We start from the raw sequence: 16,237 nt of genomic DNA on the forward strand, positions 1-16,237 counted from the left end.
ATTATTCAGTTATTAAATAGATCTATCGATCAATCAACCAACCAGAAAACTCATTTCTTCAGATTGTACCTCATGGTAAAACCCATACAGAATACTGGGTAACAAGACTTTTGTCTTTGGGTAGCAACTGTTATTTCCTATTTGCTTACCCCGAGAAAGCATGGAAAATGGCTAATATTTCCTTCCAACTTTGTTTTCCTTACATTCATTCAAACCCCAAAGAATCCCTCTCAACACATAGCTATGATGCTTCCTCATTACTCCTGCTCATCATCATAGATGTACATATTGTCAGTCACTAAAAGACATGCTCAAGTTGTTATGGTCAAGCAACTGAGGAGCAAATCTCTGGTATTGAGCAGAATATTTGCTATAACGATATTTCTGCTTCAGCAACTCAGCACTGAATTTGTCTGAAATGTAATGGAAAATAGGTCAGTTTGGAAACATTGATGTCCAGGTGAGAAAAGCAAAGTTTGAAGGGAATAGTAGTCATTTTCTTTAATTTCTAGATAGAAGCAAATAGGAAATAACACTTATTGACCAAATACAAAAAAAAAAATAAAGGAAAAAATAAAAATTTTGTTACACAGTGTAATCACATGAACAACCATCTGTTATGTTTTCTAATCTTTGATTTACCATTCACAGGTTCTCTCTCACCGAACTGGCAAAGTAATTGATAGTAAGTGTCTGGCATTAACAGCATCCTATGTCCGTAAGCAACACAAATACAATGAGAAGATTCCAATCTGTGAGTTTTATGAAGTAAGTTCTTTGATTGTCCTCTCTAATTTTAGTTTTCTCTGTTTCTGAAAATGTCTTGAAATTTCTCTAAATTTTTCTTTTTTTTTTTTCTGTAAATTTCTTCAGATTCTGTGGATGACTTTGATGGCACTGGAAGGCCAAGCTTTTATGAATGCCATCATTGTCCTTGGAGGCGATAACAAACAACTGAAACTTTTGCTAAAAAGACACATTAAGCTTAGTAAAATCATAGCCGTGGCCAGTGCTGGTGACACATAAAGAGCACCCATGCCAATGACATGCAAAAGGTACTTATGCCGGTGGCACATTTAAGGCACCCGTGCCAGTGACACATTTGAGGCACCTGTGCTGGTGACACATTGAAGGCACCTGTGCCAGTGACATGTAAAAGACACTAAGTACACTATGGAGTGGTTGGCATTTGGATGGGCATCCAGTCATAGAAACCAATCGCAGACAGACTGGGGCCTGGTGCAGCTCTCTGGCTTACTTACCTATTCCAATCAAACCATCTAACCCATGCCAGCATGGAAAATGGACACTAAATGATGATGATGTTTTAAACAAATAAGTATTGGGGTCAATCCATTTGACTAAATAAATTGACCCCCGTGCCATCACATTCAGTATAATACTTCCTTGTCTTGACATTGTCTGGTAGTTGTGACAGCATCATCACAGCCACACCGGCAGTCTCCTTCATTTGCAATCTGGTGCAAAAGCATATTCCTCCCATAAGAAAATATTACCTTTCTTCGAAACAGATGATGAATTCTGCCTCACCCATGCAAGCATGGAAAAGTGGGCATTAAAGCAATGATGATGGCATATATGAACATACAATATAGAACCTAACCCACATACATTCTTTTTCTTGACTCTCTTCTCTTTTTATATTTCCTTGTCTCTCTTTCTTCTTCCTCCTGGAATTTCCTCCAGTATCCAACAAAGGATTATATAGAAAACATTATGTTCATACTCTATAACATTTACTCAATGACTTTTTGCCTCCTTTGAGCATCAACCTGTTGGTAGTGTGAACATCCCTAGGACTTTTGTTGTCATTTGCATTTGTTTTACTATATACATATAAAGAATAACACACATGGGATTTAAAATTTACTACAGCTGTTTCAGTAGGATTTTGTAGATGCATTCATAAATTACATCATTACATAAGTCCACCATCTTCAGACAAAACTTTAAACATGTATAAACATTGATGGTGACAACCAGAATGATGAATAATGTTGGTTGTTGAAAAGGTCACCATCAGTGTTTATACATGTTTAAAATTTTGCCTGAGGAAGGTGGATTTATACTGTGATGTAATCTATGAATGCATCAATAAAATCCTACAGAAACAGGTGTAGTAAATTTTAAGCTCCATTTGTGTTATTCTTTTTATACCTATGCCATACCTGGAACCCACCCTAAGTCTGTTCTACCATTTATATTGAATTTGGTATCTATCTATCTATCTATCTATAATATATATATATATATATATATATATATAAATATTTGTGTGTGTGTGTGTGTGTGTGCATGTGTCTCATCAAAAGTATTTGAATTCATTTCCCACAAGAAGTATGTTGTGATATTGGGCAAAGCACTCACCTCTCTTTACATTTAGAATCTGTCCTGCATTCTCTTCTCTTCTCTCTCTCTCTCTCTCTCACATGTTAACATTCTTCCCTTGTTACAAGCATCTCCCTCTACTGATTCTCATACTTCTTGTCTTGTTTCAGGAATTTGATGCTCATGGCAGATCAACTCCTATGGAACCAGGTGTATATAACTTGGTATGTGTGTATATATATATATGTGTGTGTGTGTGTGTTTAACTTTACAATATGTATATATGTGTGATGGTAAAAGCACCCATGCTGGTGCCATGTTTAAAGCATTTGTGTTGGTTCCATTAAAAGAACACTCAGTCCACTCTGTTAAGTGGTCGGCATTAGGAAGGGTAGACAGCTGTAGAAACCATGCCAAGACAAACAGTTGGAGTCTGGTGCAGCTCCTGTCAAAACCATGCTTTGCAAGAAGACATGCTTTACACAACAAAAGCTATGTGAAATTTATTTTGATTTGCACAAATTTTATTCACCCAAATTTCATACCTTTTAAAAGAATGTCCAAATCTTTAGCGTAAATGTTCCTCATTTTTCAGGATGATTTAAAAGATTATGGCCGAAAGAGAAAACGCTGTCCCTATTTCTTTACAAGATATATGGTAAGTTCAGTGTTATCATCAATCTTTTACTGGTTTGGTTGGGGAGGGGAGAATCTCCAAACTTGATTGTGGGGAGAGAGAAAGGTTTCTTCAAACTGGAACCTCATCAGAATGCTCGTAACAGGCTGGACTCTTAACACCAAGTGTTGTAGTCCTATGTCAGTCCTGATATAAATCAAGCCTATTATCAAAAGCTCTCCATATTGTGACCATCTTGACTTTTTCAATTCCTTTGAGCAGAGTTCAATCTCAAGGCTTCATTCATTCAACTTTTTAAGATGTTATGGCGTGATTTGAGGGATGACATAGCTGTTATTTCTAACAGATCAAGTATAACCACTTACAAACTCCATTGTTGAACCATTGTCATTGAGAATGGCTAAGTTTACCTTGTATCAATTTACCTTACTAACCAAGGTGTATGTTATTGTTTAGCCCCAGGCCAGTCCTGATCAAGCAAGTTTAAGATGTATATGGACAATGTTGTTGATCAACCTGCCAGAAATAGCAGCCAAATCTCCTTCAGATCATACCATACTTTCCATTTTAAATAACCAAAGACACATTAGATAATGTCGTCAATGATTTACAAAAAGGGAAGATGGCCATGGCTAGAACGTCTTTCAGCATAGATCTACTCAATCAAGACTAACACCACAGAAAACCAAATTCCTTTAATCTCTTCCATCCTGCCATTGTTTCATTCAAACAGATCCAGCAAGCCAACGTCATCATCTACAGTTATTATTACCTTCTCGATCCAAAAATCGCAGCAATTGTCTCCAATGAATTAAACAAGAACTCTGTAGTTGTCTTTGATGAAGCACACAACATTGGTAAGTTGAAAAATACTGTTTCCTCACTTCCGAATGTTTCACTTTCCTGCACATTGTTCTTCCTCTCTTTTTTCATTTGTCTTTATCCCTTCCAGTTTTTGGTTCAGTCTTTTCAGGGTCCCATATTTTAAATTGCTACAGGAGCCTTCAGTTTACTTTTAGAAAATAGTCAAGAATTTGGAGAAATTTAGTAAAATAAGGAACTTTTTCAGTGATGTGGGTTTGGTTGTGTGGTTGAGAAATTTGCTTTGCAACAACATGTGTGGATATGTGTATGTGTACACATTCATTTAGGGAGAATTCACAAAAAAAAACAACAGACGAAGACAGGTGGTGTAGACAACAAACAGATGTATTAGTTTAATGCTTGGGAAGTGAAAAAGTCTTTAACGTTTCGAGCCTACGCCCTTCCACAGAAAGAAACAGAGAGAGAAAATAAAGAATGTGTAGTGGCTAGCGATCTATCTCTGCTACACATCCATATATATATGTGTGTGTGTGTGTTTAAAACATTTACATATACAAGCCTAAGATGGGAAAAAGAACTGATCTGTCAAGGGAAACATGCAGCTGTGGTTTGCTGAGCGATTGGGTGAACCTGCTCTTAGTTCTACTAAACAGGCTCTGAATGAGTTCAACTGTCAATTTAGCACTTATAAATGCTTTTATCATGCACACACACACACACACACATGCATGTGCCTGTGTGTGTGTATATATATATATATATATATATATATATATACAATGTTTTTATTTGGGTCTGACAGTCTCTTGTGACTCTGATTTCCACTTGTGAGTGCTCAGAGTCTTCGAGCAAGTTGTAACTGACATAAACACCCTGTGTATCCACAGCTGAAACTCAGAGTTACAAGAGACTGTCTAACCAAAAAACAAAATATTAGTAATCTCTGCTACGCTATTCAGTACTCTTTCTTTTGACAGCCAACACTAAACTGATACATAAGTATATATACATACATACATATATATATATATAGATATATATATATACACACGCACATAAATGTGAAACAAGGTGGGGGGAAAGTAGTACTCGAATACTGGAGGTAGAGTAATATGTTTTATTATTATTATTAAAGCTGCAAAAACATCACAAGTAATTGCTACAGAGTTTCATGTCTCTGTTTGTCAGACAGTTTAGATTCTTAATCTGAACTGTCCAACAAATGGGAACGTGAAACTCTGAGTGGCAATTTCTTGTGATGTTTTTGCAGCTTTAATAATGATGAAGTGTGTATATATATATGTATAGCACCATTTGAGCGTGATCGTTACTAGCGTCGCCATACTGGCACATGAAAAAACATTCGAGTGAGGTCGTTACCAGTGCTGCTGGACTGGCTCCTGTGCAGGTGGCACGTAAAAAACACCATTTTCAAATTTATCCTGAACACCCTATATGCACACACACACACACACACACACACACACGCATATATACCCATTCCATTTCTATTTATTCAAAGCTTGTTCTTCTCTTTTGATGAGTGTGAAATCACCCCAACTTTATCAATGACCAACTCGGTGACATCCACCTGTATTTTGTCTCTCTTCTTCCTTTCAGATAATGTCTGTATAGAGTCTATGAGTGTGACAATTAACCGACAAATCCTGGACAGATGTTCCAATAGTATTGAGAAGTTAAAGAGACATGTAGAAAAGTAAGTTACTTTCATTTCTTTCTTTGCTATTTCATAATCCAATAGTTTGTTGGCTTTTTCTGCGTTTTTCATATTTATGGTTCTTATAGGGACCATCTACATGTGAAAATATAATAAAGAATGGAATTGAGGGATAGAGAATAGATGTGTGTGTGTGTGCGAGTATATATATATATATATATAGTGAAGGTGCATGGCTCAGTGGTTAGAGCGTCGAGCTTACGATCGCGAGGTTGTGAGTTTGAATCCCAGAGCAGGCTGTGTGTTGTGTTCTTGAGCAAGACACTTTATTTCACGTTGCTCCAGTTCACTCAGCTGTAGAAATGAGTTGTGACGTCACAGGTGCCAAGCTGTATCGGCCCCTTTGCCTTTCGCTTGGATAACATCGGTGGCATGGAGAGGGGAGGTCGGTATGCATGGGCGTCTGCTGGTCTTCTATAAACAACTTTGCCCGGACTTGTGCCTCGGAGGGTAACTTTCTAGATGCAATTCCATGGTCAGTTATGATTGAAGGGGGTCTCAGCATATATATGGGCATAAAAGGAATTAGATGTGGTTTGCAGGAGAGGAGACTATGCTGGTTTGGTCATGTGATGTGAATGGATGAGGACAGTTGCATTAAGAAATTCCAATCACTTAAAATAGAGGGACGTTGTGGAAGAGAAAGGGACCCAGGAAGATGTGGGATGAAGTTTTGAAGGCCAGTCTCAAATTGCTGAACCTTATGATGGAGATGACAGAGGACTGAGATATGTAGTGAATTGCTATACTTGAGATGACCTGCCCACCACAACAGAATCGAGATCCTAAAACTAAGATGCCATGTAAAAAGCATTGGTGTGGGTGATGGTGTCATGTAAAAGACACCCAGTACACTCTGTGGAGTGGTCAGATTTAAGAAGGGCATCCAGCTGTAGAAACCAAGCCAATACAGGTCATGGGACTTGGTGCAGCTCCCTGGCCTTTCCAGTTCCTGTCAAGCTGTCCAACCCATGCCAGTATGGAAAACAGACGTTAAATATTGATGATGATATATGTGTGTGTGTGTGTGTGTATATATATATATATATATGTATTCAGAGTAAAAGGCAGACTGTATGACGCATGCGTACGAACAGCCATGCTACATGGCAGTGAAACATGGGCTGTAACTGCTGAGGACATACGTAAGCTCGCAAGGAATGAAGCCAGTATGCTCCGTTGGATGTGTAATGTCAATGTGAATACCCGTCAGAGTGTAAGTATCTTGAGAGAAAAGCTGAACATTAGAAGCATCAGTTGTGGTGTGCAAGAGAGACGATTGCGCTGGTATGGACATGTGGTGAGAATGGATGAGGATAGCTGCGTGAAAAAGTGCCACACCCTAACAGTTGAGGGAACCCGTGGAAGAGGTAGGCCCAGGAAGACCTGGGCTGAGGTGGTGAGGCAAGACCTTCGTACATTGGGCCTCACCGAGGCGATGACTACTGACCGAGACCTTTGGAAATGTGCTGTGCGTGAGAAGACCCGGCAAGCCAAGTAAGATCGTTGCCAGTGCCCCTGGACTGGTTCTTGTGCGGGTGGCACATGAGATGCACCATTTTGAGCGTGGCCGTTGCCAGTACCGCCTGACTGGCTCCCGTAGGATTTTCGAGCGAGATCGTTGCCAGTGCCCCTGGACTGGCTTGTGCGGGTGGCACATAAAAGACACCATTTCGAGCGTGGCCGTTTTCGTGCGGGTGACACGTAAAAGCACCCACTACACTCTCTGAGTGGTTGGCGTTAGGAAGGGCATCCAGCTGTAGAAACTCTGCCAAATTAGACTGGAGCCTGGTGTTGCCATCCGGTTTCACCAGTCCTCAGTCAAATCGTCCAACCCATGCTAGCATGGAAAGCGGACGTTAAACGATGATGATGATGATGATGATATATGTATATATATATATATATACACACACGGTGTCATGCTTATAAAGCGAATATCATGGGTTCAAACCCCATACTGGCCAGTGGTAATTTCTTTTTAGGTGCAGGGGTAGCTGTGTGGTAAGAAGTTTGCTTCCCAACCACATGGTTCCGGGGTTCAGTCCCACTGTGTGTCTGTTTGTCCTCCCTCCATTGCTTGACAACTGATGTTGGTGTGTTTACATCCCCATAACTTAGCAGTTTGGCAAAAGAGAGACTGATAGAATAAGTACAAAGAATAAGTCCTGGGGTCGATTTGTTTCGACAAAAGGCAGTACTCCTGCATGGTCGCAGTCAAATGACTGAAACAAGTAAAAGAATAAAAGAATAATAATAAAACGTGATGATAATGGTAGACACTTGGAAGCGGCAATATAAATATGCTTTTTATTGTTCTGTTTTTTTGTTTTTTGTTTTTTACTGCTTTAAAGAATCCGAGAGATAGATGAAAACAAACTAAAAGAAGAATACCACAAACTGGTGGAAGGTTTGAAGGATGCAAGAATTGCCAAAGAGACTGATGTGATCTTATCCAATCCAGGTTTGTTTGTTTATGTATGAATATATTGTTGCTATTGTTGTTTGGCACCAACTCGACCTTGATCGGCAGATTGAAGGGCCATGTAGAGGTAGAGGCTTTTTTGTTGGCCCATGGTGGTACTTGGTGTTGTAAAATAAACAAACAAACAGTTATTTTAGTTACTGGTAGGGATGCTGTTTCATTATACTACCAAATATATTTATTTCTTTATTGTCTTCAGGGGGCTAAATATAGAGGGGACACACACGGACAGACAAAGGGATTAAGTCGATTACATCGACCCCAGTGCGTAACTGGTACTTATTTAATCGATCCTGAAAGGATGAAAGGCAAAGTTGACCTCGGCAGAATTTGAACTCAGAACATAACGGCAGGTCAAATACCACTAAGTATTTCACTCGTCGTGCTAATGTTTCTGCCAGCTCCCACTGCCTTAAGTATATTAAAATCTTATAAGTCAATAGCTTAATGTTGTGTCCTACCTGTGTTAGCAGTGCAGTTCAATCTCTTATTAAAGTTATCTCTATAGATTCTCTATAGAATTTAGAGCCAGTGCTGAAAGTTACGAATTTTCTTATATGAAGATGTCTGTGTAAACAATGGGATCAAAGATAGAAAAATAGATAATGGGTGTATGTGCACATTTCAGGAGCTGTTGTTCATTCTTTGGCACCACATCCAACCCATTAACCACCCACAAACACATTGCTTAAATAACCACTATATTTAGCAGTATAACACAATTGGGTATACCAATCTTACATATTAAATATATTCCTGGCAAGTGTTAGGTGCATATTAATTGCTGGTTCAACACTAAATTTCATGGCTATTTTAAGCAATGTGTTTGTAGATGGTTAATGGGATAGATGAAGTACTGAAGATTGAGCAAGGATTCCTGAAATGTGCATGTACACCCACTACCTATTTTTCCATTTGCAAACACATTATTTACACAGATGTATTCATTATCATCATCATTTAACGTCTGTTGTCCGTGCTGGCATGGGTTGGACAGTTTGACCAGGGCTGGGAAGCTGGATGGCTGCACCAAACTCCAGTCTGATTTGGCATGTTTTTCTATGGCTGGATGCCCTTCCTAATGCCAGCCACTCCAAGAATGTAGTGGGTGCTTTTTATGTGCCACCAGCATGGGTGCCATTAGCGTGACACCAGTATCTGCCACGACTGCGATTTTGCTCAGCTTGATGGGTCTTCTTCTCAAGCATGACATAATGCCAAAGGTCTCGGTCATTGCTTCCAAGAGGCCCAACACTCGAAAAGAGCTCAACCACTTTGACTCTGTAAGGCTCAATGCACAAAAGGAGCTCGCCTCCGTGAGGCCCAACACTCAAAAGAAGCTCAGCCACTTTGCCTCCATGAGGCCCAATGCTTGAAAGGTGCTCTTTACACGGCACCAGCATGGTGCCAGTTATTCATATATGAAAATTCATAACTCTCGGTGCTGATTCTAAATTCCTTAGAAAATCTGTAGAGATACACTTCAGAAGGTGAATAATTAATTATTCCAACATTATTTTAGGCAATTAATCTTCTGTGTGCTTATTAATTAAATTTTGTGTATGCATGCACATTTCCACATATGTTAAAAAAAGGGAACTTTGCTTAATCCTTCCTCTCCAAAATGAATCCCTCTGGTGCACCCTCTCCATTAACTTAGAGTTTTGCTCAACCCCATCAGTTTTGGAAACCCTTAAAAGTCTAAGGGTTGCAGCTGTCCGAGTTCAAATTTTGCTATGGTCAACTTTGCCTTTCATCCTTTCAGGGTTGATAAATTAAGTACCAATTGCATACTGGGGTTGATCTAATCGACTGACCCCCTCCCCCAAAATGTCAGGCCTTGTGTCAAGAGTAGAAAAGAATATATTTATTGATGTTGTCTTACATAAAAGATAGAATGGTCATAGCTACTCTATCCTTCATCATCAACATTTAACATCCATTTCCCATGCTGGCATGGGTTGGACAGCTTGACAGGAACTGGCCAGGTCAGGAGCCACACTGGGTACCATACTCTGTTTTAGATGGCTTCTACAGCTGGATGCCCTTCGTAATGCCAATCACTCCACAGAGTGTACTGGGGGCTTTTTACATGGCACCAATGTTTTCTCATGTGGCAGCAGCAGCCACACCAATGCTTTCTTGATTTTAGGATCTCAATTCTGTTGTGGTGGGCAGGTCTTCTCAATTACAGCAATGTGCCATGTCTCACAGTCCTCTGTGATCTCCTTTTGTAAAGTTCAGCATTTTGAGATCAGCCTTTGATAATATTTGACCCTTCAGAAGTGGTGAGCTGGCAGAATTGTTAGCATGCCGGGCAAAATGCTTTGCAGCATTTCATCCGTCTGAGTTCAAATTCCACCAAGGCCAATTTTACCTTTTATTTTTTTCGGGGTTGATAAAACAAGTACCAGTTGAGCACTGGGGTCAATGGAATCAACTTATCCCTCTCCCCTAAAATTGCTGGCCTTGTACTAAAATTTGAAACCAATATTGAACCCTTCAGCATTCAAATTACCCTGTCAAATGTAATCCTTATTTATTCACAAAGCTTCAAGATTTTGATGATATGTTTGTTTATTTTAAGAGTGACATTGTAGGGTAGGTGTGAGAGGCTGGATCTGGTCAGTTTGAACATAGAATATTTGAGCCAGATATGGTCAGTTTAAATCAGGGGTTCTCAACCATTTTTTTTTCTATGAACCCTCTTTGATTACTATTTTATTCTGGTGAACCCTGCTATAGCCATTCAGTATTTAAAAACTAGTTTTATATAAACTTCTTTCAAATTCCTATTTTATTTTCCATGCTAGCATGGAAAGCGAACGTTAAACGATAAACGAACACATTAACTTCTGTAGGTTGAACTCTGTAAAATGTTAGAGAAAGAAGCTTAGCTGTTTCTTGTAATACATAACCAATACATACATCTAAAGGTAAATTTTTTTAGGGGCCCTTAAAATACTATTGGGGATCCCCAAATATTATGTGAACCCTGACTGAGAACCACTGGTTTAAATGGTAATGGGTTAAAAGAAAAGAAAATTTTTTTTGTTAATTTTAAATGATATTTTGATAATCTACTTAAAATATAATTATATTAATGACCGGAACAATTTTAATTAAGATTAACATTTTATTTTTAACTCTAATCCAGCTTAACCCTAGCTTTCTGATTTTGACTTTTATTATTTCTTGTAACTAACCATTTGTTCGCTCTTTCTTTGCAGTGGTTCCTACCGAAATTCTTGAAGGTAACATCAATGTGTATTGGTACCTCTTGGTAGTGCAGACGAAATTACAAGAATGGTATTAGAAAGAGTATGAGAGAGAGAGAGAGAGAGAGTGTATGACATTGCATGTATGAAAGGGAGACAGTGCATGTGTGAGGGAGACAAAGAGAGAGAGAAAGACATAGAAGCAGAAAATGTTTTTTTTTACTTCTGTGATTTTTGTGTGTGTGTAGAAATGTGTTTTGACTTATGTTGAGTAGTACTGGTTCAAAGGGTCAGCCTTGTCACACTGTGTCACGCTGAATATCCCCGAGAACTACATTAAGGATACACGTGTCTGTGGAGTGCTCAGCCACTTGCACGTTAGTTTCACGAGCAGGCTGTTCCGTTGATCGGATCAACTGGAACCCGCGTCATCGTAAGCGACGGAGTGCCAACAAAAGTAGTACTGGTGTTGTTGTTGTTTACTTTTAGACTAATTCTGATTGAGCAAACCTGTTCAAAAGCATTCCAGCCATGACCATCCACCAGCATAGTACAACTAACCACATCCGATGTGTCCTTCCATTTTCCTCCTTTTTCTTCAAGCTGGTAGATGTGATTTCAGGGAAGTTTGGTTGCTATTTCTTGCAGATCAAGCAGTAACCATGGCAGTTCCATTATTTTGTGTGTGTGTCTTTCATCTTTTACTTGTTTCAGTCATTAGACTGCGGCCATACTGGGGCACCACCTTGACTTTTTAGTTGAATGACTCAACCCCTCTACTTCTTTTTTTCTTTTTTAAGCCTAATACTTATTCTGTCATTCCTGTTTGCTGAATTACTAAGTTATGGGGACGTAAACATCAACACCAGTTATCAAGCGGTGGTAATGGAGGACAAACAGACACACACACACACACACACACACACTTATGTATGTATGTGTGTACACATATGTATGTATATATACATAACTGGCTTCTTTCAGTTTTCATCTGTCAAATCCATTCACAGGTCTTTGGTCAGCCCGAGGCTATAGTAGAAGACACTTGCCCAAGGTACCATGCAGTGGGATTGAACGCAGAACCCTGTGGTTGGGAAGCAAACTTCTTACCACACAGCTACGCCTGTGCTTATATATAATATCAGTCCATCTTACAACCACCACCACCACTGCTACTCCTACTACTACTACTACTACTACTACTGTTACTACCACCACCACTACTCCTACCACTACCACCACTTACTACTACTACTACTACTACTACTACTACTACTACTACTACTACTACTACTATCACCACTACCATTACTCCTACTACTGTTACTACCACCACCACCACTACTACTACTACTACCACCACCGCCAGCACCACCACCACTACTATTCCTACTACTTCCACAATATTTGTTCCTCCCCTTCCAATCTGTTCCTCTCAGAACTTCTTTTATTTCTCTCAATGCTTTCCCACCTCCTCAACACCATTATTACGACTACCAACAACCAACAGGTCTTCATATCTCTATCCTCTGCAGAAGCTGTGCCTGGAAACATTCGGAATGCAGAACATTTCTTGGCTTTTATGAAGCGTTTTGTGGAATTCTTGAAAACCAGACTTCGTATCCAGCATGTCGTTTCCGAGAGTCCACCTTCCTTCCTCAAAGATTGTTCTCAGAAAGTTTGTATTGAAAGGAAACCTCTCAGGTATGTTGGAAATAATTTAGGTAGTGTTAACATAATATAGGGAATCATCATCATCATCGTTTAACGTCCGCTTTCCATGCTAGCATGGGTTGGACGATTTGACTGGGGACTGATGAGCCAGATGGCTACTCCAGGTTCCAATCTGATCTGGCAGAGTTTCTACAGCTGGATGCCCTTCCTAACGCCAACCACTCCGAGAGTGTAGTGGGTGCTTTTACGTGCCACTGGCACGAGGGCCAGTCAGGCGGTACTGGCAACGGCCATGCTCAAAATGGTGTTTTTTATGTGCCACCTGCACAGGAGCCAGTCCAGTGGCACTGGCAACGACCTCGCTCAAATGTTTTCTAACGTGCCACCAACACAAGTGCCAGTAAGGCAACGCTGGTAACGATCACGCTCAAATGGTGCTATTTACGTGCCACTGGCATGGAAGCCAGACAGCTGCTCTGGCAATGATCATGCTCAGACGGTGCTGTTAGTGCTCCACTGGCACAGGTGCCAGTCATTGAATATGCTTCAATTACAATTTCAATTAACAAATTAATTAGAAGCAGTTATGTAGTGAGACTGATTATATTTCTTTTGGTCTTTGGTCATTAAGTGTTATTTCCAATTTGCTTTTGTCTAGAACTCAAAGCAAATGATTTCCATTCCGTTCAAACTTTGCTTTTGTCACCTGGACATCAATGTTTTGAACCTGACCTATTTTCCATTACATTTCAAAGATTCAGTGCTGAGTTGCTAAAGCAGAAATATCGTTATAGCAAATATTCTGCTCAATACCACAGATTTGCTTGTCAGTTGTTTGACCTTAACCACTTGAGCATGTCCCTTGGTGGCTGACAATATATCCATCTCTGATGATGAGCAGGAGTAGTTGGGGAGCTAGATAGCCATGTGCTGAGAGGGTTAGTTTAGGGTTTAAATAAATGTAATTGAAGCAAAATTTGAAGGAAATATTAGCCATTTTTCATACTTTCTAGGAGTGGTTGGCACTCTGTCAGTTACGACGACGAGGGTTCCAGTTGATCCAATCAGCGGAACAGCCTGCAAGTGGCTGAGCACTCCACAGACACGTGTACCCTTAACGTAGTTCTCGGGGAGATTCAGCATGACACAGGGAGAAAGTTGTGGTGAAAGAGTACAGCAGGGTTCACCACCATCCCCTGCCAGAGCCTCGTAGAGCTTTAGGTGTTTTTGCTCAATAAACACTCACAACGCCCAGTCTGGGAATCGAAACCGCGATCCTACAACTGCGAGTCCGCTGCCCTAACCACTGGGCCATTGCGCCTCCACTTTCTAGGAGTAACCAAGTAGAAAATAACAATTGCTACCCAATCACAAAATCGTGTGACACAGTGTAATTAAGTTACAGTTCTAACTACTGCAAACAATGCCTGATTTGTCCAGCAGCCATCAACGTGCCCCTGGTTAGACTAGATATTTTTAAACCTTGCAAACCCTCTCTCAACTCTCTCTGGTTTCTTTACCTTTCCAGATTCTGCAGTGAACGTCTTCAGTCTTTGATGAGAACTCTAGAACTGACCGACATTGATGACTTCTCCAGTCTGAACCTCATATCTAACTTTGCCACTCTGGTCAGTACTTATGCTAAAGGTAAGTCATCACTAGCAGTGTTATCAATCATATCATCCTTTCTACTATAATATCACACATACAAAAACAAATATCATATATCACATGCACAAACTACATATACATATTTTATACTCTCTTTTACTTGTTTCAATCATTTGACTGTGGCCATGCTGGAGCACCGCCTTTAGTTGAGAAAATCGACCCCAAGACTTAGTCATTGTAAGCCTAGTACTTACTCTATCGGTCACTTTTGCTGAACTGCTAAGTTACGGGGACGTAAACACATCAGCATCGGTTGTCAAGCGATGTTGGGGGGACAAACATATACACACACATACACATATATATGTATGTATGTATATATATATATATATATATATATATATATATACGTCTGGCTTCTTTCAGTTTCCATCTACCATATCCACTCACAAGGCTTTGGTCGGCCCGAGGCTATAGTAGAAGACACTTGCCCAAGGTGCCACGCAGTGGGACTGAACCCAGAACCATGTGGTTTGTAAGCAAGCTACTTACCACACAGCCACTTCTATGCTTAATATCATATATTACGTGCACATACTACATATACATATATTGCATATACAAATATCATATATTACGTCATATGTAAACAAACTTATGTTTGTTTTTGAAGCGCTGAAATGTATTGTAGTACAAGTAGAAAGATATATTCTTTCCACACATAAGGACTGATAGAGAACAGCATATACAGGATAAAATCCTTACAGAGCAGAAAAATGTGTCATCCTATATATGCTGTTCTGTCAGTTACGCGTTGACAAAAATATATCTTTCTACTTGTACTATCATATATTACATGCACATACTACATATACAGATATTACATATATATATTACATACATATATTAAATACCTCTCCATGCTACCACTGGGATCTCACTATATATATATATATATATATATATATATACATATATATATATCTACCAGTCCGTACCATACTCCATGCTATCCGTCTCTGTATAATATTGTATTTCTTCTCAGGTTTCATAATAATCATTGAACCATTTGATGACAGGACCTCGACATACACTAACCCAGTGATGCACTTCAACTGTATGGATGCCTCTATCGCTATTAAACCAGTCTTTGACAGATTCCAGACAGTTGTTATCACATCAGGGGTGAGTAGAATATACTTTCCACTAATTTTAGTATTTGTCCCAAAAAAAAAATGCCTTATGGTTATTACTTTATGTTATGGTTTCACATCCCATCATGGTAAAGGTGGCTAGCTGGCAGAAACGTTAGCACGCCAGGTAAAATGCTTAGCGGTATTTTGTCTGCTGCTACGTTCTGAGTTCAAATTCTGCTGAGGTCAGCTTTGCCTTTCATCCTTTCGGAGTCGTTAAATTAAGTACTAGTTGCATATGGGGGTCAATCTAATCGACTGGCCCCCTCCCCAAAAGTTTCAGGCCTTGTGCCTAGTGTAGAAAAGAATTGTAAGCACGCCAGCTGAAATACTTAACAGTTTTTCATCCATCCTTACATTCTGAGTTCAAATTCCGCTGAGGTCGACTTTGCCTTTCATTCTTTCGGTGTCAGTAAATTAAGTACCAGTTGCATACTGGGGTCGATGTTATTGACTGACCCTTCCCCCGAACTTGCTGGCCTTCTGCTAAAATTTGAAATTATTATT

The 16,237-nt window shown here is 39.6% G+C and overlaps 1 protein-coding gene across 1 annotated transcript in view; it reads left to right on the forward strand.

The window, feature by feature from the left end:
• Positions 1-16,237, forward strand: part of LOC106868561 (general transcription and DNA repair factor IIH helicase subunit XPD) — a 45,475-nt gene that overhangs the window by 14,515 nt on the left and 14,723 nt on the right. Inside the window, exons 6-15 of the mRNA XM_089343198.1 lie at positions 652-768; positions 2,520-2,573; positions 2,945-3,007; positions 3,720-3,843; positions 5,432-5,528; positions 7,904-8,013; positions 11,265-11,288; positions 12,788-12,956; positions 14,455-14,573; positions 15,583-15,722. Of these exons, the coding sequence (XP_089199324.1) occupies positions 652-768; positions 2,520-2,573; positions 2,945-3,007; positions 3,720-3,843; positions 5,432-5,528; positions 7,904-8,013; positions 11,265-11,288; positions 12,788-12,956; positions 14,455-14,573; positions 15,583-15,722 (1,017 nt within the window). The remainder of the gene's footprint in view (positions 1-651; positions 769-2,519; positions 2,574-2,944; positions 3,008-3,719; positions 3,844-5,431; positions 5,529-7,903; positions 8,014-11,264; positions 11,289-12,787; positions 12,957-14,454; positions 14,574-15,582; positions 15,723-16,237) is intronic.

This window comes from Octopus bimaculoides, chromosome 27 (genome assembly GCF_046866305.1).
Source record: "Octopus bimaculoides isolate indiv1 chromosome 27, ASM4686630v1, whole genome shotgun sequence".
Lineage (NCBI taxonomy): Eukaryota > Metazoa > Mollusca > Cephalopoda > Octopoda > Octopodidae > Octopus > Octopus bimaculoides.